The sequence below is a fragment of the Rhinoraja longicauda genome, chromosome 1 (genome assembly GCF_053455715.1).
Source record: "Rhinoraja longicauda isolate Sanriku21f chromosome 1, sRhiLon1.1, whole genome shotgun sequence".
Classification (NCBI taxonomy): domain Eukaryota; kingdom Metazoa; phylum Chordata; class Chondrichthyes; order Rajiformes; family Arhynchobatidae; genus Rhinoraja; species Rhinoraja longicauda.
Genome location: NC_135953.1, coordinates 13,433,565 through 13,458,826, shown reverse-complemented (window position 1 = coordinate 13,458,826; position 25,262 = coordinate 13,433,565). Strand labels below are relative to the sequence as shown.

Genomic DNA, 25,262 nt, shown 5'->3' with positions numbered 1-25,262 from the left:
GAATATCCTTCCTCAAATTTGGAGACCAAAACTGCACACAGTACTCCAGGTGCGGTCTCACCAGGGCCCGGTACAACTGTAGAAGGACCTCTTTGCTCCTATACTCAACTCCTCTTGTTACGAAGGCCAACATTCCATTGGCTTTCTTCACTGCCTGCTGTACCTGCATGCTTCCTTTCATTGACTGATGCACTAGGACACCCAGATCTCGTTGAACTCCCCCTCCTCCTAACTTGACACCATTCAGATAATAATCTGCCTTTCTATTCTTGCTTCCAAAGTGAATAACCTCACACTTATCTACATTAAACTGCATCTGCCATGTATCCGCCCACTCACACAACCTGTCCAAGTCACCCTGCAGCCTTATTGCATCTTCCTCACAATTCACACTACCCCCCAACTTAGTTTCAATAGGATCCCCTCTCATCCTTTTAAATTCCAGTGTACACAAGCCCAGTCACTCCAGTCTTTCAACATATGACAGACCCGCCATTCCGGGAATTAACCTAGTGAACCTATGCTGCACTCCAGGTGTGGTCTCTCTGAGGCCCTGTACAACTGCAGAAGGACCTCTTTGCTCCTATAATCAACTCCTCTTGTCATGAAGGCCAACATGCCATTAGCTTTCTTCACTGCCTGTTGTACCTGCATGCTTACTTTCAGTGCGTGTGCGCCATTTACCTGGGGAAGTGATGGCAGCAGGATGCACTGTGGGAAGACGACAAGCCGGTCACGATGCTCTTATTTTTTTCATATTTTCATATTTCAGATACAGCGCGGAAACAGGCCTTTTGGGCCCACCAAGTCCGCGCCGCCCAGCGATCCCCGCACATTAACACTATCCTACACACACTAGGGACAATTTTTTTTAACATTACCCAGTCAATTAACCTACATACCTGTACGTCTTTGGAGTGAGGGAGGAAACCGAAGATCTCGGAGAAAACCCACGCAGGTCACGGGGAGAACGTACAAACTCCTTACAGTACAGCACCCGTAGTCAGGATCGAACCTGAGTCTCCGGCGTTGCATTCGCTGTAAAGCAGCAACTCTACCGTTGCAGTCCGGCCATTCATGTGAATGGCAATTTGACACATGTCACCTACCTAAACATTGTTGCCGTACAGGTACATCCCTTCATGGCAATTGTATTCCCTGATGGCAGTGGCCTCTTTCAGCAGGATAATGAACCCTGCCACACTGCACACATTGTTCAGGAATGGTTTGAAGAACAAGAAGTGTTCACGGTGTTGCCCTGGCCTCCAAATTCTCCAGATCTCAATCCTATTGAGCATCTGTGGGATGTGCTGGATCGACAAGTCTGATCCACGGCAGCTCCACCTTGCAACCTACAGGACTTGAAGGATCTGCTGCAAATGTTTTGGTGCCAGATACCACAGGACACCTTCAGGGGTCTTGTAGAGTCCATGCCTCGGCGGGTCGGCGTGATTTTGGCGGCACACTGAGGACCAACAGCATATTAGGCAGGTGGTCTTAATGTTTTGGCTCATCAGTGTATCTCAGAATCTTCTCCAGTAACTTATCTACCACAGATGTTAGGTATACTGGTCCCTGGCTTATCCTTGTTATTTTTCTTAAATAGAGGCACAACATTAGCTATCCTCCAGTCATCCGGCATCTCCCCCTTGTCTGATGGTGATTCATATATCTCTGCCAGGGATCCTGCAATTTTCTTCTCTAGCTTCCCAGTGTCCTTGGATTTATCTGATCTGGCCCAGGAGATTATCTTCTTATTCCTTGCTACATCCAGCAACTCCTCGATCGTAATACGGACTGCTCTCAGACATCTCCATTGACAGTTCTCAGGACATCTCCTTTGACTGTGTCAGGTTCCCCAGTCTTTGACTTTTTCCAGAATAAAAACAGGGGAAATACTGAAGGAAAACCTTGTTCATCTCCTGCAGCTTGTCACAAAGATGACTGCTTTGGTTTCCGATGGGCCCTATTCTCTCTCTAGTTACCCTCTACTCCTCAAAATATAAAATATCTTTAGATTCACTTTAATCTTACCTGCCAGAGCTCTCTTTACTCCTTTTTGCCTTCCTGATTTCCTCTTTATGTCCTCAGTCCCCTAAACCCCTCCTGGATACACAATCCTAATTGCCTATACTTGGCATATGCATCCTTTTTTACTTGTTTCTGCATTAATTCCCTCTCTAGGTTGGTTGTTCCTAAATAAAGAAACCTGCAAGATTCATGATTATAATTTAAGCATCACTAATGCATTGAGATCTTGAAATGTCGATGAAGACCCAAAGAAGTTGTGTGGCTCTTCAATGAGTATTTGGATTCTTCTGTCTCTCAAGTTACCTCACCACATTTCTATAAATGCAGCAGTTACATTTCTACTACAGCACAAATATGCTCTGCCCTTTGCAATTAATTGACAATACATATCCCTGTAGTAGCCCTGACCTAAGGAAAGTTTAGGGTTTGGAGCAGGTTTGGAAGTGTTGATTGAAGTTCGACCCAGATAGATTTCTACATGGTTAGGAGAATATCAGTCTATGTCTGGTCCTCGGCTCCATAAATTATTTGGCCGGCCCAAAATTTAAAGTGCTTCGTCTTCATCAATGTAATGATATTATAAGGTTTAGGTTTATTATTGTTACCTGTACAGAAGTACAGAGAAAAGCTTTGTTTTTTATGCCATCCATCAGATCAGGTATACTATGCATAACTACAATCAAGTCAAGTACAATAGACAGAGCAAAGGGGAAGATGCAGAGTACACATATAGTTCTCAGTATTGTGATGCGTCTATTCCATAGACAAAGTCCAATGTCCACAATGGGGTAGAGGTGAATCGAACAGCATCCTAGCCTATTAATTATTTTTATCTTTTCATCTATAATCTATGATATATACACAATTGGTGTATTGTTAAATGAGACTTGAATGTGGTAATAGATTCTGCTAGATGGCAGTGAAAAAACGCTGCAATTACTTTTATAAAATATGGAGGCTTCCCATAACCCAAATAATAAATTTAGTGCATGAAGGAAAATACAGTAGGAAAAGAGTTGTGGAGTCGATACCCAAAACACCCGACTCCGACTCCTTGATTTCTTGTGTATCCGACTCCGACTCCAGCAGCACCAAAATTGCTCTGCCTCCGACTCCACGACTCTGACTCCGACTCCAATTCCACAGCCCTGGTAGGAACTGTAACTTCGTAATAGGACAAGTGAAAACTGGAAATGCTTGACAGAACAGTCAGCAGCTATAATAAGGCCCTTGAGAAGGAATTTGCTGTAAAGCATTACAGCAGAGGAACAGGCCCTTATATTTCATAAAGTTTGTACTGAACATGATGTCAAATCAAACTAATCCTTTCAGCCTGTATGTGCTCCATATTCCTCCATTCTTTTATTTCATGTGCCTGTTTAAAAATATTTTAAACATCACTATGCTCCCATCACCACACCTGGCAGTGCATTCCAGCTTTTGCCAGTTCTGCCCATATACTATTGAAAGCAAAGATAGATACAAAATGCTGGAGTAACTCAGCATATGTCTAAAGACTCATTGACAGATTTGGAAGGCTAAGTTCACTTAAGTTTAAAAATGAAACAACAATTGGTGAAGTTGCAGACATGAAGAAGGCTATCAAAGGATGCAGTGGGATACAGATCAATTATAGATACGAGCATAGAAATGGCCGTCGGAGTTTAATCTAGGTAAGTATGAGTAGTTGCATTTAGGGAGGTCAAAAGGGGAAAGTATACAGTTAATGGCAGGACACTTAACAGCATTGATGTACAGAGGAATCGTGGGACCCATGTTCATAGTTCCTTGAAAGTGGTAACACAATTAGATAGTGGGTAATGAAGGTATGTTTTGTTTACCTTGATAATTTGAGGCACTGAGTGTTGGAGGTTGAGAGAAGACGTTATAGAAGTTTATAAAAGTATGAGAGTTATAGAGATAGGGTAGATAATCAGAATCTTTACCTCAGGGTGGAAATGCCACATACGAGAGGACATGGCTTTAAGGCCATGGCGAACGTTTAAAGTGAATCTACAGGGCAATTTTTTTGCACAGTGTGGTTAGTGCCTGGAACACATTGCCAGGGATGGTGGTGGAGGCAGATACGATGGTGACATTTAGGAGACTTTTAAATAAGCTCGCAGATATGCAGAATGGAATGGATCGTGCCACCTGAGGAGATAGAAGATTTCTCCCACATAGGAGATTAGTGGGCAAAATTGGAGCACATGGTATTGGGGTAACGTACTGACATGGATAGAAAATTGGTTGACAGGCAGAAAGCTAAGAATGGGGATAAATGGGTCTCTTTCAGATTGGCAGGCAGTGACTAGTGGGGTACCGTAAGACTCGGTGCTGGGACCGCAGCTATTTACAATATACATTAATGTCTTGGATGAAGGGATTAAAATACCATTAGCAGATTTGCAGATGATACAAAGCTGGATGGTAGTGTGAACTGTGAGGAAGATGCTATGAGGTTGCAGGGTGACTTGGACAGGTTGTGTGAGTGGGCAGATGCATGGCAGATGCAGTTTAATGTGGATAAGTGTGAGGTTATCCATTTTGGTGGTAAGAATAGGAAGGCAGATTATTATCTGAATGGTGTCAAGTTAGGAAAAGGGGACGTACAACGAGATCTGGGTGTCCTAGTGCATCAGTCACTGAAAGGAAGCATGCAGGTACAGCAGTCAGTGAAGAAAGCCAATGGAATGTTGGCCTTCATAGCAAGGGGAGTTGAGTATAGGAGCAAGGACGTCCTTCTGCAGTTGTACAGGGCCCTAGTGAGACCGTACCTGGAGTACTGTGTTCAGTTTTGGTCTCCAAATTTGAGGAAGGATATTCTTGCTATTGAGGGCGTGCAGCGTAGGTTTACTAGGTTAATTCCCGGAATGGCGGGACTGTCATATGTTGAAAGATTGGAGCGACTAGGCTTGTATACACTGGAATTTAAAAGGATGATAGGGGATCTTATCGAAACATATAAGATTATTAAGGGGTTGGACACGTTAGAGGCAGGAAACATGTTCCCAATGTTGGGGGAGTCCAGAACCAGGGGCCACAGTTTAAGAATAAGGGGCAGGCCATTTAGAATGGAGATGAGGAAAAACTTTTTCGGTCAGAGTTGTGAATCTGTGGAATTCTCTGCCTCAGAAGGCAGTGGAGGCCAGTTCTCTGAATGCATTCAAGAGAGAACTAGATGGAGCTCTTAAAGATAGCAGAGTCAGGGGGTATGGGGAGAAGGCAGGAACGGGGTACTGATTGAGAATGATCAGCCATGATCACATTGAATGGTGGTGCTGGCTCGAAGGGCCGAATGGCCTACTCCTGCACCTATTGTCTATTGGGATTAGTTAAATTTGGCATAATGTATGGCACAGATGTCGTGTGCCAAAGGGTCCTTATCTGAGCTGTGGTGACCTATAGCCTATGTTCCATTAAAAATTTCATTGGACTCCATGAAGTGGAGGGCAATCAAAATTAAATACATACAGACACCTGCGGCACAGACATTGTGGTCTAAAGGATCGGTTCCTTTGGTGTGCTGTTCTATGTTTTAAATGTTCCATGTTAAGATATGAGAGTAGTGACTGGGCTGCAATTCTAGGTGTGGGGACTGGAAAAGCAAGATCTGACAGCATTACTCAAAGTCTGTTTTCTCCGTATTTTAAGTTAGTTGTATATTAATTATACTGTAAGAAGGGGGATTTTTTATCAATTTGGAAAAATCTAAAACATCCTAAATGGCGGCACAATTGGTGGAGTGGTAGAGTTGCTGCCTTACAGCGTCAGGGACCCAGGTTCGATCCTGACTAGGGGTACTGACTGTACGGAGTTTGTACATTCGCCCCATGGCCTGTCTGGGTATTATCCGAGATCTCGGGTTTCCTCCCACACTCCAAAGATGTACAAGTTTGTAGGTTAATTGTCTTGGTATAATTGTAAATTGTACCTAGTGTGTGGAGGATAGCGTTAGAGTGTGGTGATCGCTGGTCGGCATGGACTCGGTTGGCTGAAGGGTTTGATTCCGCGCTCTATCTCTAAACTAAATTTAAAAGTCCTTATTGTTTTAATTTAGATCGGGCAAGAGGAATGTATAATTAATGCTTTAAATATTTTCCTTCTTGCTCTAGTTGTTAGCTGACAAAACAAGTGTTTCCAGGATTTTGTTATTTCATATTTATTTGAAGAAGAGTAATTATTAGATTCTGTCTCTTGATCAACATAAAAGGAAAATAAAAAGTGATGAATCCCTGGCTAAAGTTCTAAAATTCATCGTAAAATTAAAGATAAAAGAGACACATAACAATAGAAGTTCACTCATTATTAATTACTCACAGATTAATGACTAATTATAAAAAAAGAAGATAGACACAAAAAGCTGGAGTAACTCAGCGGGTCAGACAGCATCTGTGTCTACCTTTGTTTTAAATCAGCATCTGCAGTTCCTTCCTACACAATTATAAAAAAGATGTGTTTAACCCACCATTACTACCTATTCTATGCCAAAAAAATATTTACACTGCCTTCGATTTCCATGATAACTTTAGTGAAGTGATGCATTGTAAATTACAGACACAGTATGGGAAAGAGAGTCATTCTTAAATTGTGATGCGATAGCTAATGTTTCCATTTTTATCATTCTTTTGCTCCATTTTTCCAATTTTTATCTTCACAGAACAAAATAATTTTGGATCCTATGCACTTCAGTGAACAGCGATACAGACCCTCTTTAGAAGAGAGGCTGGAGAGTATTATCAGTGGGGCTGCACTAATGGCAGACTCTTCATGTACACGTGATGATCGGCGAGAAAGAATTGTGGCAGAGTGCAATGCTGTACGACAAGCCCTTCAAGATCTCCTCACTGAATACATGAATAATGTAAGTTACCAATTTTCTATGGGGCCTATGATCCTTAATCTCTTTATTGTGTATAAATTCTCATTCTGAGCAGTCTTCCACGTGGATTTGTATGAGTTGGTCTTCAATGATTTGAAATTATTAACTTCAAGATGTACTTTCTGTGATAATGGGACCTTAATTTTCAGTTGCAGGTATATTTAAAATGGCAATTTAGATTAAATTAATTGGTATTGTGAGCAGCTATATTTCATTTCATAATCTGTGGTACAGAAATACACTTGTATTGACTTTGACCAGAGTGCTTGCAAGACTGCAATATCAGAAATATAAAATTGAAATATTTTTTCTCCACATAGCAATAAGAAATGGCTCAGGAATTATAACTCAATTTTATGATTTTTATCTGTGGGTTACAATTTCAGTTAAATATGTGTTTGAATATTGTGATGGCATGCTTGAAAACTCTACATGCTTTTGTAATGATTCCAGAAAAGACATACTCCTTTATTTCAAGTCTTTTGTAGATCTGATGACTTGATTTAACCTACTTAATTTACTTTTGTATTTCATAACTGGAAATTTATGGAAGCATCCTTTTCCAAATGATGTATCACATCTCAGTTTTGCTATGGTTAATGAATGAGTAACAAATTTATAGATGTTGAATTTTATGTAAACTTCTGTATGTTTCATGGTGGGCAGTAGAAGAATTTAAGATTTGGAAGAATGATATATTCGCACAGGAGAAATTGATATAGTGTCACTTTTGCATTTTTCTTTTAATGCTGGATTGGATAAAAAGAACTTAGCTGACCAAATCTGAAAATAAGTATTTTGTATAAATAATATGTGGTATCTTCTGACCATACCAGTTTTTCCACCGCCACCCAGACACTAGGCTGGAAGCAGTAAAACAAACAAATTGTTCTCTGCACCTTGGAAACATGGCAAGATATCAGTTGTAGGCTAGCTTCTGGCAGTGTTCTGCTCAGGGGTTGACAGACCAATTTGACAGGGCTGAAGCTTTGATTTTGTCAAATTGTAATACACGTTTTAAAGTTTCTTAAATGTGGATATGTTTGTAAACTCTGAAACATTTTAGGCAAGGAACTGATAATGCAATTTATTTTAAAAAACATAAAAGGGATGAAAACATGAACAAATAATTTAAAAAAAACTAGAATTAAAAATAAATAATTCAAAACTCTTCTTTCCCAGTATCAGCTGGGCAACCACATACAGGTGAATTGAATTTCAATCTTATGTCAGTTTGACTGACATCAGATTGCAGGGACAAATTCCACAGTGTAATGTGGAATCACGGCAAGATAGTTCCCGTCAGAATCACTAGTCTTTGACAGCATAATTCAGCCTACGACTTCACAATATTTAAAATTCATACTTCCTCAGATACTTATTTTCTAGTTATTATCACAGTTCCCCATATTAAGTAACTTACTTCGTGATCTTGAATTATCTTTGGGGGAGGGGAGGGGAGGGGGAGGGGGAAGGGGAAGGGGGAGAGGGGAGGGGCTGGAGGGAGCGGGAGGAGTGGGGGGAGGAGAGGGTGTTGCACCATTGCAGGAGAGGTTTGGGCCCAACGGGTCCACCTGGTCTAGTCCTTGAGAATCAACTCCAGCATCTTCCTCACCACCAATGTCAGGCTAACTGGTCTATAATTCCCTGCTTTCTCTCTCACTCCTTTCTTGAACAGTGGGATAACATTAGCTACCCTCCAATCCACAGGAACTGATCCTGAATCAATAGAACATTGGAAATTGATCACCAGTGCACCCACGATTTCTAGAGCCACCTCCTTGAACACCCTGGGATGCAGACCATCAAGCCCTGGGCATTTATCAGACTTAAGTCCCATCAGTCTACCCAATACTATTTCTCGTCTAATGCAAATTTCTTTCAGTTCCTTTGTCTCCCGAGATCCTCTGTCCTCTGGTACATCTGGGAGATTGTTTGCGTCTTCCTTAGAGAAGATAGATCCGAAGTACGTCCAACTCTTCCGTCATTGTCTTGTTACCCATAATAATTTCACCCATTTCTGCCTTCAAGGGACCTACATTTGTCTTTACTAATCTTTTTCTCTTAACATACCTAAAGAAGCTTTCACCGTCCTTTATTTTCTTGGCCTGCTTCGCTTCGTACCTCATCTTTTCAGCCTGTATTCCCCTTTTTGCTACCTTCTGTTGTCCTTTGAAAGTTGCCCACTCCTCTGGCTTCCCGCTACTCTTTGCCATGCTATACATATTTTCTTTTAGTTTTATTCCATCTCTAACTTCCCTTGTCAGCCACGGTCGCCTCTTACTCCTCTTAGAATCTTTCTTCCTCTTTGGAATGAAATGATCCAACATCTTCTGGATTATGCCCAGAAATTCCTGCCATTGCTGTTCCACTGTCATTCCTGCGAGGATCCTTTTCCATTCGACCTTGGCCAGCTCCCCTCTCATGTCTTCATTGTCCCCTTTGTTCAACTGCAACACTGATATTCCTGGTTTAACCTTCTCCCTCTCAAATTGCAGATTAAAACTAATCATATTATGGTCACTACCACCAAATGGTTCCTTTACCTTGAGTTTCCTTATTAAATCTGTTTCATTGGACAACACTAAATCAAAAATTGCCTTCTCTCTGGTAGGCTCGTGTACAAGCTGCTCTAAGAATCCATCTCGGAGGCACTCTTCAAACTCCCTTTCTTGAGGTTCAGAACCAACTTGATTTTCCCAGTCTACCTGCATATTGAAATCCTCCATAACCACAGCGGCACTACCTTTGTTACATGCCAGTATTAACTCCTGCTGCAACACACACCCTATATCCGGGTTACTGTTTGGGGGTCTGTGGATAACTCCCATTAGTGTCTTCTTACCTTTACAAGTCCTCAACTCTATCCACAGTGACTCTACATCATCAGTCCCTATGTCACCCCTCGCAAGGGACTGAATTTCATCCCTCATCAACAGAGCTACCCCGCCTCCTCTGCCCACCTGCCTGTTCTTTCTATAGGACGTATAACCCTGAATATTCAGTTCCCAGTCCTGATCCTTCTGCAGCTCTGTCTCTAATCCCCACAATGTCATATCTGCCAATCTCTAACTGAGCCTCAAGCTCATCCACTTTACTTCTTATACTTCGCACATTCATATATAGTACTTTTAATCCTTTGTTCATCTCATCTTTCACATCGATTCCTATTACACTTGGCCATTCTCTCCTATTCCTTCGTTAGCTTTCTGTCCCGTTAATTCTGGGGTCTTTCTTAACCTTTCCTATACTCTCTTTCCCTTTAACTCCATCTTTGTCCATCCCATTTGAACCCCCCCCCCCACTATTTAGTTTTAAACCACCTGTGTAGTAATGGCAAACCTACCTGCAAGAATACTGGTCCCCCGTCTGTTGAGGTGCAACCCGTCCCTTTTGTACAATTCATCCTTACACTGAAACAGATCCCAGTGGCCTAAGAATCTAAATCCCTGCCCCCTGCACCAGTTCCTCAGCCACATATTCAGATCCCGTATCGCCCTGTTCCTGCCCTCACCAGCACGAGGTACTGGAACCAAACTGGAGATAACCGCCCTGGAGGTGTCAGAAAATAACTGCAGATGCTGGTACAAATCGAAGGTATTTATTCACAAAATACTGGAGTAACTCAGCAGGTCAGGCAGCATCTGAGGAGAGAAGGAATGGGTGACATTTCGGGTCGAGACCCTTCTTCAGACTGATGTCAGGGGGGCGGGACAAAGGAAGGATATAGGTGGAGACAGGAAGATAGAGGGAGAACTGGGAAGGGGGAGGGGAAGAGAGGGACAGAGGAACTATCTAAAGTTGGAGAAGTCAAAGTTCATACTGCTGGGCTGCAAGCTGTCCAAGCGAAATATGAGGTGCTGTTCCTCCAATTTCTGGTGGGCCTCACTATGGCACTGGAGGAGGCCCATGTCAGAAAGGTCAGACTGGGAGTGGGAGGGGGAATTGAAGTGCTCAGCCATCGGGAGATCAGGTTGGTTAAGGCGGGCGGACTGAGCGAAGGTGTTGAACGAAACGATTACCGAGCCTGCGTTTGGTTTCGGCGATGTAAAGAAGTTGACATCTAGAGCAGCGGATACAATAGATGAGGTTGGAGGAGGTGCAGGCGAACCTCTGTCTCACCTGGAAAGACTGTTTGGGTCCTTGGATAGAGTTGAGGGGGGAGGTAAAAGGACAGGTGTTGCATCTCCTGCGATTGCAGGGGAAAGTGCCCGGGGATGGGGTAATTTGGGTAGGAAGGGATGAGTGGATCAGGGAGTTACGGAGGGAACGGTCTCTGCGGAACGCAGAAAGGGGAGGGAATGGGAAGATGTGGCCAGTAGTGGGGTCTCGTTGGAGGTGAAGGAAATGTTGGAGGATGATTTGTTGGATACGCTGGCTGATGGGGTGGAAGGTGAGAATGAGGGGGATTCTGTCCTTATTACGAATGGGGGGAGGGGGAGCAAGAGCGGAGCTGCTGGATATAGAAGAGGCCCTAGTGAGAGCCTCATCTATAATGGAAGAGGGGAAGCCCCGTTTCCTGAAGAATGAGGACATCTCTGATGCCCTAGTGTGAAACACCTCATCCCGGGCGCAGATGTGGCATGGGCGGAGGAATTGGGAGTAGGGGATAGACTTTTTGCAGGAGACCGGGTGGGAAGAAGTCTAGTCCAAATAGCTGTGCGAGTCAGTGGGTTTATATTAGATGTCAGTCACTAGTCTGTCTCCTGTGATGGTGACCCGAAACATCACCCATTCCTTCTCTCCAGATATGCTGCCTAACCTGCTGAGTTACTCCAGCAATTTGTGAATAAATACCGCCCTGGAGGTCCTGCTTTTCAGCCTTCTTACATTACCGATATAAAATAAAAATAGGTCATGCACAACATTTGAAAAGGGGAAAGTACCAGAGACATTTTCTCATATAGATGTCGATAGTCCATTCAATATTATTTGCATATTATGGTTCAATGTTCATGACAATGAAAATGAAGAGTAGGGTGTCTTCAATTGTCAACCTCCCTCACTTATTTTATGAATTGCTTGTAAATTGCACTTTATATTAATAATAGAATACAAATTCAAGGTTCTGCATTAATGACACCAACAACTATTGATTATGTGTCTAAAAATACAAAACACATTTCCAATTATTTAACATTATTCCTTTTCAGATATCTGGAAATGTTCCTCAATAAAATATTATTGATTGGCTATGCTTGTAGAGAAATAGAGTTGTACGTTCTTTGACCCACCACATCCATGCTGATTTTTTTACTCATTTACACTAATTGCAATTGCCTGTGTCAGGTCTGAATTCATCTGTGCCCTGGCCATTTAAGTGCCTGGATAAATTTTTCATCAATATATCGATTGTATTGACTCCACCACCTGCTTTTGCAGCGAGTTCCAGTTATCTATCACTTTCTACGTAACAAAATTCCCTCAGACCAGCTTTAAAAAATCCTTCCTCTGACCTTAAACCTATGCAGTCCTGGTTTTCATATCCCTGCAATGGGAAAAGGATTTTGAATATCTTTGCCTCTTTTATGTAATTCCACCAGGTCCCATCAGCTTCCTTTGTTTCAAAGAAAACAAACCGAGCCTATCCAATCTCTCCCTAGGTGATGGACAGATGAGGTGTGTGGCTGGTGTAGGGAAAAGAAAATGATAGGTGTCGAAAGGAGGAGCGAGTAAGGGACAGAGGAGTTGCATAATTCAACATTCATGCTTACTAACCAGGTGAAGTATATGGTACTGTTCCTTTAGTTTGCATTTAGCCTCAGCCCAGCACTGGAGGAGGCTGAGAATCTGCGTGGCCTGCATCTGGATCTCCTGGTTCTTCCAGTTGCGAAGTGATGTAGGCACTTGAGCTGTAAAATGTCAGTGCATTTACATCACATTAAAAAGCAAACTCCACCCCACCACCTCATTCAATGCCTCTAGCTCAAAGCAGTCCTGCAAGTATTGGAGCCTCCTTTTCACAGCTCCTCCATTGCCCGATGTTAATCCGAGTCATAGCGTCATATAGCATTGAAACATGCTTCAGCACAACTTGGTCACATCGACCAAGATGCCCCATCTACACTAGTCCCACCCCTGCCTGCATCCCTCGAAACCTTTCTTATCCATGTACCTGCCCAAATACCTTTTAAACGTTGTTATGGTACCTGCTTCAACTACCACCTCTGGCAGCTCGTTCCATTTACCCACCACCCTCTGTTTAAAAAAGTTGCTGTTTTCTAGGTGAGAACGAGAAGCTGGTGCAACTTGGGTGGGGTCGGATGGAGAGGGAATGCAGGGGTCACTTGAAGTTAGAGAAATCAATATTCATACCACTGGTTTGGTTGCAAGCAGCCCAAGCGAAACATGAGATGCTGTTCCTCCAATTTTCATTTAGCCTCTGACAATGGAGGAGGCCTAGGACAGAAAGGTCAGTGTGGGAATGGGAAGTGGAATTAAGTGTTTGTCAACCGGGAGATCGGGCGTGTCCCGGCCGACTGAGCAAAGGTTTTTAGTGAAATGATTGCCCAGTGTACGTTTGGTCCCGCCGATGTATAAGAGTCCACATCTTGAAAACGGATACAGTAGATGAAATTGGAGGAGTACCTGGACAGAGGTACTGGACAGAGTCGAGGAAGGAGGTATAGGGACAGATGTTTCATCTCCTGTGATTGCAGGGGAAGGCACCTGGGGAGGGGGTGATTTGCGTTTTGTATTACATTTTCTCATTTATTGAATTGCTATAATTCTATAAAGCTGGTAAAATATGTCCAGAACCAGAGGAACAACATACCTCATGGCAGGAAATAAATGCACGGTCTCGCCCCAAAATATTGACCGTCCATTTACCTTGTCAGATACTGCTCCAGATTCCAGCATCTGCAGTCACAATTTCCATGGAAGAACTATATGTCTATCAAAGTGTGCCAAATAGATGATTAGACAAATGAAAATGTAATTACATTTACAGACAAACTAATTAAATAGATGAGATGCAATTAACCGATCCATTAATGGGATCAGTTAATTTTAGCAACAAAGGTTTTGAGATGTTGGTGAGGGTGGGTCAAACTAAAATAATTCATATAATTCCATATATTAACCACTGTAAAGTAAGATAATGTAAGAAAATAACTGCAGAGTTCCTCTGTTCCTCTCTTCCCCTCCCCTTACCAGTTCTACCTCTATCTTCCTATCTCCACTTATATCCTTCCTTTGTCCTGCCCCCCCTGACATGAGTCTGAAGAAGGGTCTCGACCCGAAACGTCACCCATTCCTTCTCTCCTGACCTGCAGAGTTACTCCAGCATTTTGATAAATAAATTAACCACTGTAATTATAGATCTGCTTAACCGAATCAGTGCAGATGCATTGTAAATCACAAGCTCAATTTTTCCATCCATTTGTGAAACTACTTTCTCTCAATTTAAAAAAAATCAATCAACCCACTGGCTAAATGGTTTAATTAATTTTGCATTATGACATGAATAAAATAACCATTTTTGAATTACCACATGTCTGTTCCATTTGATGAGCAGCACTTGATTTATGTGTTTAAAATATGTGAAGCCACTAACATTTAATGTCTCCAGCTTTCTTTTTGATTGCTTTTGGCATTAATCTATCCATAGTATTATTTCACCGAAATAAGAGTCATATATTCATTTGAGCCTTTTGGACACTTGAATTTTTGATGGATCATTCAGATACAGAGAGTATTTCACAACACTGTTCCATTCCAAATTATATGCCTTAAAAATCTAGTAGGCAAACTTTTGGTCATCTTGGCAGCCATTTTCAAAGTACCTTAATTCTATTTTTCTTCACAAGATTCAGCCAAATTGAATATTAGTAAATTTATTTACTAATGAATATTATAATGTAAAACTATTAGTTGGAGAATAATTTCAGAAATTCTGCAATCCTTTGTTAGCCCTTATTACAGAGGTTGGAGCATAAAGTATAGAGGTCTTATGGTAACTACAAGCACCAGATCATATCCAGATGAACAGTTTTGGTGCCCCGAGTTAAAGAAAGATAGTATTTTATTGAAGGTGGCTCAGGTAAAAGTTCACACTGATGATCTCTGGTAAAGAAGGATTGTCCCACAAGGAAAGGTTGAGACTGTACTCATGAGAGGCAATCTTGTTGAAGTACATGATTCTTAGGGGGTTAGCTACGGTAAATGAAGATGAATGATTACTTTTGGGAGAGCCCTGAAGCAAAGGACCTGCTCTCGGATTAAGCCCACATAGGCTAAGAAGACTTTCTTATCTTCAAGTAACTTGAAAACTCCTTGCTGCAGATAGCTGTGTGGGAAGAGCTCTTGTTTATTTTTAAGACTGAAATTGATTTCTAATTAGTAAAAGAATCAGATATTATGATTCAAGGGAGGAAAAGTGGAAGAAGAATACCATGATCCTACTGAAGTGGTGGAGAAGGCCCAAAGGGTTGAATGGCCAACTTCTGTTTCAAATTCTTCATTCCTAGTGGAATCAAGGGATATGGGGAGAAGGCAGGCACGGGTTATTGATTGTGGACGATCAGCCATGATCACAATGAATGGCGGTGCTGGCTCAAAGGGCCGAATGGCCTCCTCCTGCACCTATTTTCTATGTTTCTATTCACAACTCTCTGGGTGAAAAAAATTCTTCTCACCTCAGTTTTAAATGCCCCCCCCCCCCCTTTATTCTAAGACTGTGGCCCCTGGTTCTGGAATCCCCCAACATTGGGAACATTTCTCCTGCATCTAGCTTGTCCAGTCCTTTTATAATTTTATATGTCTCTATAAGATCCCCTCTCATCCTTCTAAACTCCAGTGAATACGCCCAGTCTTTTCAATCTTTCCTCATATGACAGTCCCGCCATCCCAGGGATCAATCTCGTGAACCTACGCTGCCAGCACTGCCTGAATTACAAGGATATCCTTCCTCAAATTTGGAGACCAAAACTGTACACAATACTCCAGATGTGGTCTTACCAGGGCCCTATACAACTGGAGAAGAACCTCTTTACTCCTGTACTGAAATCCTTTCGTTATGAAGGTCGACATGCCATTAGCTTTCTTCACTGCATGCTGTACCTGCACGCCAACTTTCAGTGACTGGTGTACAAGGACACCCAAGTCTCGCTGCACTTTCCCCTTACCTAACCTGACACCATTGAGATAATAATCTGCTTCCTTGTTTTTGCCGCCAAAGTGGATAACCTCACATTTATCTACATTATTATACTGCATCTGCCATGCATCTGCCCACTCACTCAACCTTTCCAGGTCACTCTGCAACCTCCTAACATCCTCTTCGCAGTTCACACTGCCTGTACTGTGGACAGTTTGATTGTATTCATGTATAGTCTTCTTTGACTCGATAGCACGCAATAAAAAGCTGTTCACTGTATCTCGGTACATGTGACAATAATAAATTGAATTAAACTAAACTAAACCTTCGGTCCTACTTGTTCATGATGCCCATCTAAGCTAGTCCCATTTACCTGCATTTGACCCATATCCTTCTAAACCCTCTAAGGCTGTCAGGAGGTGAGTCACTTGCTTTAGGATATCCAGCCTCTGATCTGCTCTTGTCGGTGGTCCAGTTGAGTTTCTGCCTAGTGGCAATCCCCAACATATTGATGGTAGGGGACTCAACAATAAAAATGCCATTGAAAATCAAAGATATGTAGCTAGACTCTTTTATGTAGAAGATGATAATCGCTGTTAAAGTTAATTATAGCAAGAATGTTACCTGTTAATTAAACCAGAATCATGTCCAGGTCTTGCTGTATGTAGACATGGACTAGCTCATTTGTTGTGGAGTTAATAGAATACTTAGCCATCTTCAGTGAACAGCCTTATTTCTGCCCTTTATGACAATACAACTGAATATGATTGATTTGGAGACACGACCTTGAGGAATTCTTACAATCAAGTGCTGAGGCTGGAATGATTGGGCTCCAACAACAATGACCATCTTTCTTTGTGACCCCAACCACTGGAATGATTTTGCCTTGTTATCCATTGACTTCAATTTTACCAGGACATGTGGATACCACAGGTGCTCATATTCATTTCACATCTGGAATCGAGCTCTTTAATTCATGTTAGAAAACACTGTCAACTATATCTTCCACCACTTTGAACATGGTTAAAACAGGCCGATTGTACAGTAATTAATTTAATTGGATTTATCATATGTTTCCCGATATGAACCGACTTGGGAAATTTGGGTAGTTATTGCTATTATAACTGCACTGAATCAGCGTAGCTAGAGGTACAGCTAATTCTGGAGTGCATATCTTCAGTTATGAAGGTCGACTTCATACCACAGCTAATATATTATTTGATTGGACTTTCTTGTATGCTGTGTTTTCAGTCATTTCTTGATCACATGGAGTGAATTGTAGCAGAGGACTTGCTTTTATCAAGGTGGTGATAATAGGAGAAAGTCAAGATTAATCTATTTATTCTGGTTTAGAGACACAGCGTGGAAACAGGCCCTTCAGCCCTCTGACTCTGCACTGACCAGTAATCCCCGCACATTAACACTACCCTATTTACACTAGTCAAGTCAAGTTTATTTGTCACATACATATACAAGATGTGCAGTGAAATGAAAGTGGCAACGCCTGCGGATTGTGCTAAACTACAAAACAGAATAGAAAAAGAAAAAAAAATGTTAACACAAAAAATAAATTAATACAGTAAATGAAATTAGTCCCTGGTGATATGAGAGTTAACAGTCCTGATGGCTTGTGGGAAGAAACTCCGTCTCATCCTCTCTGTTTTCACAGTGTGACAGCAGAGGCGTTTGCCTGACTGTTGCCTGACTACCACAGTCCGTTGCTGGGGTGGTAGGGGTCCCCCATAATGTTGCTGGCTCTGGATCTGCACTTCCTGATGTATAGGTCCTGCAGGGGGGCGTGTAGTTCCCATAGTGCGTTCAGCCGAACGCACTACTCTCCGCAGAGCCTTCCTGTCCTGGGCAGAGCTGTTCCCAAACCAGATTGTGATATTCCCAGACAAGATGCTTTCTACAGTAGAAGCACTGAAGGATCCTCAGAGAGACTCTAAATTTCTTCAACTGACTGAGGTGGTAAAGGTGCTGCCTTGCCTTACTCACCAGTACGGCAATGTGTGTTCTACATGTCAGATCCTCTGTGATGTGGACTCCCAGGTATTTAAAGCTGCTCACCCTATCCACAGTAATCCTATTTAACTCCAGTGGCGTGTACGTCCTCGGATGTTGAGCCCTTCTAAAGTCTACAATCAGCTCCTTAGTTTTTGTGACATTCAAGAGGAGGCTGTTGTCCTGACACCAGAGTGCCAGATCAGCCATCTCGAAGATCAGGCCCACCACCACAGTGTCATCAGCAAACTTGATGACGAAGTTGGAGCTGAACCTGGCCACATAGTCATATGTGTACAGGGAGTACAGTAGGGGGTTAAGGACGCAACCCTGGGGGGATCCTGTGTTCAGCGTGAGGGGGTGAGAAGTATGTCTCCCCATCTTGACCACTTGGGGCCTGGCGGACAACTAGGGCCCACTTGGAACAATTCTACATTAATAACAAGCAAATTAACTTACAAACCTGTACATCTTTGGGGTGTGGGAGGAAACCAAGTATCTCGGAGGAAACCTATGCAGTTCACAGGGAGAACATACAAACTCCGTTCTAGGAACTGCCCTAATATTTTTCTGTTAAAGTGCTTCTGACTTCTGACCCTTTAAATATATGAGCAGAGGGAAAAAATAAACTTTCCCATTTTCTGCTGCCTTACAAGATCAAAAGTGGGAAAATTAATTGATGGTTGTACAATATTTAGTTCAGAATTCCTCGATCAATTAAGCAGATCATGCCCGAGATTTAGTGTGTCAACAAATACTCTCTTGAGCTTCTACAGGTGTATCGTATAAAACATATTGGCTGGTTGTGTCACGGCCTGATTCAGCAACTCGAATGCCCAGGAATGAAGGAGATTACAAAAAGTGGTAAATACTGCCCAATCCATCATGGGTACTGACCAACCCATGGGGATCTATAGGAGGTACTGCCTCAAAAAGGCAGTCGGCAAGATCAAGGACCCACACCACCATGGCTACACACTCATTTCACTCCTACCATCGGGAAGAAGGTATAGGAGCCTGAAATCTATAACGTCCAGGTTCAAGAACAGCTTCTTCCCAACAAACATAAGACTATTGAACACCACAAATTCCAACCAAACTCTTAACTGTGAACTGCCTTCATTGCATTAGGGACTTTGGGGTTTGTTTTTATTTTTGCACTATATTGTTTTTTTGTTTTTTTTAAATTTAACTTCTTTTTGTTGTTTATTATGGTGTCTACTGAGAACTATGTTCCCACATCTGTCCTTCTGTAAATAAGAATTTCATTGTTCCATTTTGAGACGTATGACTATAAAACCCTCTTGACTTTTGGATCCTGTGCCAAGTGATTCAGCCCCACATTGAGCTCTGATGCTTTGCAGCAATCACAAGAGACAAATCAGAAGCTTGTGATTGGGTACTTTTCATTGCCTGAATGTATGAAGCTTCAACAACTCTACAAGGAACCCACTAAATTGGTACTTCATTTGCCATCTTAAAATTCATCTAATTCACTGTATTTACTCAGTGTAGCTACTCCACCAGCACCTCCCAATTCTGTGACCTCAATGACGAAGAAAGGCAAGCACATGGGATCATCAGCTGCAGGTTTTTCTGTGAATGGCTCACCATTCTAATTTAGATCCATCACCGACTGTGTATAGATCCTAATTCTCTTACACAATATCAATGTGCGATAACTTCACCAGAAGAATTACAGTGATTTATGATGGCTCACCAAACACCAGTTAGGGAGGGGCAATGAAAGCTGATCTCACCAGAACACTCACATTATAAAAAAGGATTTGCAGGATATTGATGCATATGATCTTCCCACATATTTTAGTCGAGTATTTTGTAATCATATTTACTATTTTTAACCTAACGCATCACCTTACAGTATTTGCTTTTCCCTGTAGAAAATTGCCATTAATTTAGAGCTGCAACATGAAGATCAGTTGGAAATGAGTCAGATTATTTTAATACTATACTGACTCCAGCTTTCACTTATTAACACTGTTTGCACCTTCATTTATTATTCTATTTAATGTTTTTTATTAATTATGAAGTTTTCACTGTTGGGTTTGTTGGAAAGACTCCACAGTCAAAAAGGCCAACAGAGGATGTACTTCCTGCGGCAGCTGAGAAAACACAATCTGCCAGAAGCAATGTTGGTCTCGTTTTATACTGCCATCATAGAGTCTGTCCTCACCTTCTCCAACATGGTCTGATTAGGCTCAGCCACCAAGCATGACATCTGGAGGCTGTGGCGCATTGTTCGATCAGCCGAGAAGGTTGTTGGCTGCAACCTTCTCCCCATTGACACATGGCTTCACAGGCGTTTGTAATTGCTCAGGTGCATTTAATTGCCTCCTTAATACAGGCATAAGAGAGCTCTCAGCACCTAGTCTTTCCTCCAGTCTTTCCATCATCTTTGGAAACTTTTATTGCTGTTTATCAATATGAGGACCAAAGTTGTGCCAATGAAAGTCAAAGTAACCATTATGAGACTGAGAAACAAGAATAAAACTGTTAGAGACATCAGCCAAACCTTAGGCTTACCAAAATCAACTGTTTGGAACATCATTAAGAAGAAAGAGAGCACTGGTGAGCTTACTAATCGCAAAGGGACTGGCAGGCCAACGAAGACCTCCACAGCTGATGACAGAAGAATTCTCTTGATAATAAAGAAAAACCCCAAACACCTGTCCGACAGATCAGAAACACTCTTCAGGAGTCGGGTGTGGATTTGTCAATGACCATTGTCCACAGAAGACTTCATGAACAGAATAAAAAGGCTACACTGCAAGATGCAAACCACTGGTTAGCCGCAAAAATAGGATGGCCAGGTTACAGTTTGCCAAGAAGTACATGAAAGAGCAACCACAATAAGGACTTGTGGACAGATGAGACAAAGATTAACTTACAGGTATATCAGAGTGATGGCATGAGCAAAGTATGGAGGAGAGAAGGAAATGCCCAAGATCCAAAGCATACCACCTCATCTGTGAAAAATGGTGATGGGGGTGTTATGGCCTGGGCATGTATGGCTGCTGAAGGTACTGGCTCACTTATCTTCATTGATGATACAACTGCTGATGGTGGTAGAATAATGTCTTCACTAAGGAAGATACAAGCAATCTCCCAGATGTCCTAGTGGCAAGAGATCCTAGGGTGACGGAGGAACTGAAGGAAATCCACATTAGGCATGAAATGGTGTTGGGTAGACTGATGGGAAGACTGATAAATCCCCAGGGCCTGATGGTGTGCATCCCAGGGTACTTAAGGAGGTGGTGCTAGAAATTGTGGACGCATTGGTGATCATTTTCCAATGTTCTATAGATTCAGGATCAGTTCCTGTGGATTGGAGGGTAGCAAATGTTGTCCCACTTTTTAAGAAAGGAAAGAGAGAGAAAACGGTTAGTCTTACATCAGTGGTGGGGAAGATGCTGGAGTCAATTATAAAAGACAAAATTGCAGAGCATTTGGATAGTAGTAACAGGATCGTTCCAAGCCGGCATGGATTTACGAAGGGGAAATCATGCTTGACTAATCTTTTTAGATTTAGATTTAGAGATACAGCGCGGAAACAGACCCAGCGATCCCTGCACATTAACACTATCCTACACACACAAGGGACAATTTTTACATTTACCCAGTCCCAGTCAACTAACCTACATACCTGTACGTCTTTGGAGTGTGGGAGGAAACCGAAGATCTCGGAGAAAACCCACGCAGGTCACGGGGAAAACGAACAAACTCCGTACAGACTGCACACGTAGTCATGATCGAACCCGAGTCTCCGGCGCTGCATTCGCTGTAAGGCAGAAACTCTACCGCTGCGCCACCGTGCCGCCCTTCTGGAATCTTCTGGAATTCTTTGAGGATGTAATTAGGAAAATTGACAGGGGAGAGCCGGTGGATTTGGTGTACCTCGACTTTCAGAAAGCATTCGACAAGGTTCCACATAGGAGATTAGTGGGCAAAATTAGAGCACATGGTATTGGAAGTAGGGTACTGACATGGATAGAAAATTGGTTGACAGACAGAAAGCAAAGAGTGGGGATAAATGGGTCCCTTTCAGAATGGCAGGTAGTAACTAGTGGGGTACCGCAAGGCTCGGTGCTGGGACCGCAGCTATTTACAATGTACCTTAATGACTTGGATGAAGGGTTTAAAAGTAACATTAGCAAATTTGCAGATGATACAAAGCTGGGTGGTCGTGTGAACTGTGAGGAAGATGCTATGAGGTTGCAGGGTGACTTGGACAGGTTGTTTGAGTGGGCGGATTCATGGCAGATGCAGTTTAATGTGGATAAGTGTGAGGTTATCCACTTTGGTGGTAAGAATAGGAAGGCAGAGTATTATCTGAATGGTGTCAAGTTAGGAAAAGGGGACGTACAACGAGATCTGGGTGTCCTAGTGTAGCAGTCACTGAAAGGAAGCATGCAGGTACAGCAGGCAGTGAAGAAAGCCAATGGAATGTTGGCCTTCAAAACAAGAGGAGTTGAGTATAGGAGCAAAGAGGTCCTTCTGCAGTTGTACAGGGCCCTAGTGAGACCGCACCTGGAGTACTGTGTGCAGTTTTGGTCTCCAAATTTGAGGAAGGATATTCTTGCTATTGAGGGCCTGCAGCGTCGGTTAACTACTTCAAAATCCTACGGTAACTGTAGGATTCTTATACCCTCATGACACAATGGTTACTTATGAAGTTGAAATAAACCATCATTAATCAATGTCCCACCAAGGTTAACTCAAATCTTGCTTTTCTTGTTGTTTGGAAATCTTCCACCCACATATCTCACATGTAGATACCATAAATGTACAGATTCCCCCGCCAAATGGAATCCCCTTGTAAAAGAGGTAATTTGTTAACCTTTGGGAGACTTGCCTGCTAGACACAGGAACCTAGACAGAACTGTGAAGGACTATCCTCCCCCTACTGATAAGGAAGCCTGCTTCTCAGCAGAATGTTTCAGCTTTGCTATTTTGACTACATTCTTGGCCATTTTCCCATCATGCTCCCCAGTATGTAAGCTCCAGGGTTAACCAAACTATAACCTACTCATCTTCCTTATAATTTTCTAAATTCCCTAACAGTTATCTTTATAAAGAAGGTGTCAACTGAAACTGACACAAAAATTGATGTCAGTTCTGCCTGCACTATGTGCTTTGTGAGATGCACCGTGAAACATGTGATCAAATGTCAGATAACACGCAATTCAGTTTATAATGGCCATATTGATTGATTTAGTGGTTCACTGCAGTTGTAAAATTCCTGTACTGATAATTTATTTGCTAGATTATTCTGTGGTAGTGAAATATATTTATCTTAAACCCCTTCTTGTCCTCTGTTGGCATATTTGCCTAATTTTTGGTTTATCTTTCCTGACTCCAACCTCCTTGTTTATTTCTCCATTCTGTACTCCAGTCTTGTACCATCATTAATTTTGAGGTTATTTTAAAGTTTGTCATACTAGAATTGGTCTTAGTTTATTACTGTCATGTGCAATGAGATACAGTGAATTGTCTTCATGATATCCAGACAAATATTACCCTACGTGTGGACAATCAAGCCGTATACCTGTACAACATTTGTGGAAAGAGAAAAACACCATTGTGAACAATATAGTTTCACAGTATTGTGGTATTAAAGTGACAGAGAAAATATAGATTTAAAAAAATGCAAGGGCCGCAATGAGGTAGGTAGGGATATTGGGACTGCAACCTGAGTTTATGAGAGGATTGTTCAATAGTCTGATTACAGCAGGGAAAAAACTGTTTGTGTACTGGTGGTGTTTGCTATCAAGCCTTTGTATCTTCTGTGGGAAAAAGAAGAAGATAGAATGTAGATAGTTGCAAATAGTCCATGATAATGTTAGATGCTTTCCCAAGGCAGATGGATTTGATGGGGATTAGGCTGGTTTGTGTGATGGGCTGGGCTACATCCACAACTTTAGTTTAGTTTAATGATACAGTGTGGAAATGGGCCCTTTGGACCGCCGTGCCCACGCCGACCAACGATCACCCGTACACTAGTTCTATGTTATCCCAGTTTCATATCCTACACACTAGGGACAATTTACAGAGACAAACTAACCAACAAACGTGCATGTCTTTGGAATGTGCGAGGAGCACCCAGAGAAAACCCACGCGGTCACAGGGAGAACCAACAAACTGCACAAACAGCCCCCAAGGTCAGATTTGAAGCCGGGTTTCTGGTGCTGTAAGGCAGCAAAGTTACCGTTGCACCACTGTGCCGTCCTAATCTCTGCAATTTCTTGTAGTTTTGGGCAGTTGCCATGCCAAACTTGGATGCATCTGAATAGTAAGCCTTCGACGGTGCATCTGTGGTGGTGGCGGCCCATTGTAGACGACGATAGCATGGTTGTGCAGTCTCAAGTCTTGTGGGATCGAATGTGGCTCACGAGTCCGTTGCGAGAGACACACACGCACGCGGGCGCAGTGGCAGCACATGAAGGCTTCTGTGGGAGGATTTAGGGCTGCAGTCTTTCTCCTGTCTCTGGACCTAAAGAGTTGGCTTCGGCGATTGTATTTGAAACTGCTGTCCGCCTTCCTAGTGGTTGTACTGTTACTGGCATGGGTTTCCAGTTTTTTTTTAAACCAAAAATAAATGTAATCAACTATACAAAATACTATACAAAAACAATACCAACAAACCCATCACCATAGTACAATTCTTAAATATCAAATATACTGAGTACTACACAACTATGTTACAATCCTCGTCAAGGATACATTCTTTCGCCCCGCAGTGCCCAGCGAGCCCAGGAATTCCCCAGGGCGCCCATGGACAGCGTGTAGTCTCAAGTACCACCCTGCCGCGGATATATCCCCGGGGGTTTCTAGTTCTTTTGGGGCTAGGTCTGCGTGCTGGAGGTAGTATGTGATGCGATCTTTGAACCGTTTCTTTGGGCGCCCTGGGTTCTGTTGACCCTGTGACATAGGTCCGTACAGGAGTTGACGAGGAATGCGGAATTCATCCATCACATGTACTGTACATCGAAGCTGCGCCTTTATGATCATTGCGGTACGGTGGCACAGCGGTAGAGTTGCTGCCTAACAGCGAATGCAGCGCCGGAGACTCAGGTTCGATCCTGACTACGGGTGCTGTACTGTACGGAGTTTGTACGTTCTCCCCGTGACCTGCGTGGGTTTTCTCAGAGATCTTCGGTTTCCTCCCACACTCCAAAGACGTACAGGTTTGTAGGTTAATTGGCTGGGCAAATGTAAAAAGTGTCC

At 42.5% G+C, this 25,262-nt stretch overlaps 1 protein-coding gene across 5 annotated transcripts in view; it reads left to right on the top strand.

Annotated features, from left to right (window-relative positions):
- The window catches only part of ctnna2 (catenin (cadherin-associated protein), alpha 2), a 1,150,825-nt gene that overhangs the window by 133,467 nt on the left and 992,096 nt on the right, over window positions 1-25,262 (top strand). For all 5 annotated transcript variants that reach the window (XM_078407736.1, XM_078407821.1, XM_078407459.1 and 2 more), the window contains one exon: window positions 6,692-6,895. In XM_078407736.1, coding sequence (XP_078263862.1) covers window positions 6,692-6,895 — 204 coding nt within the window. The remainder of the gene's footprint in view (window positions 1-6,691; window positions 6,896-25,262) is intronic.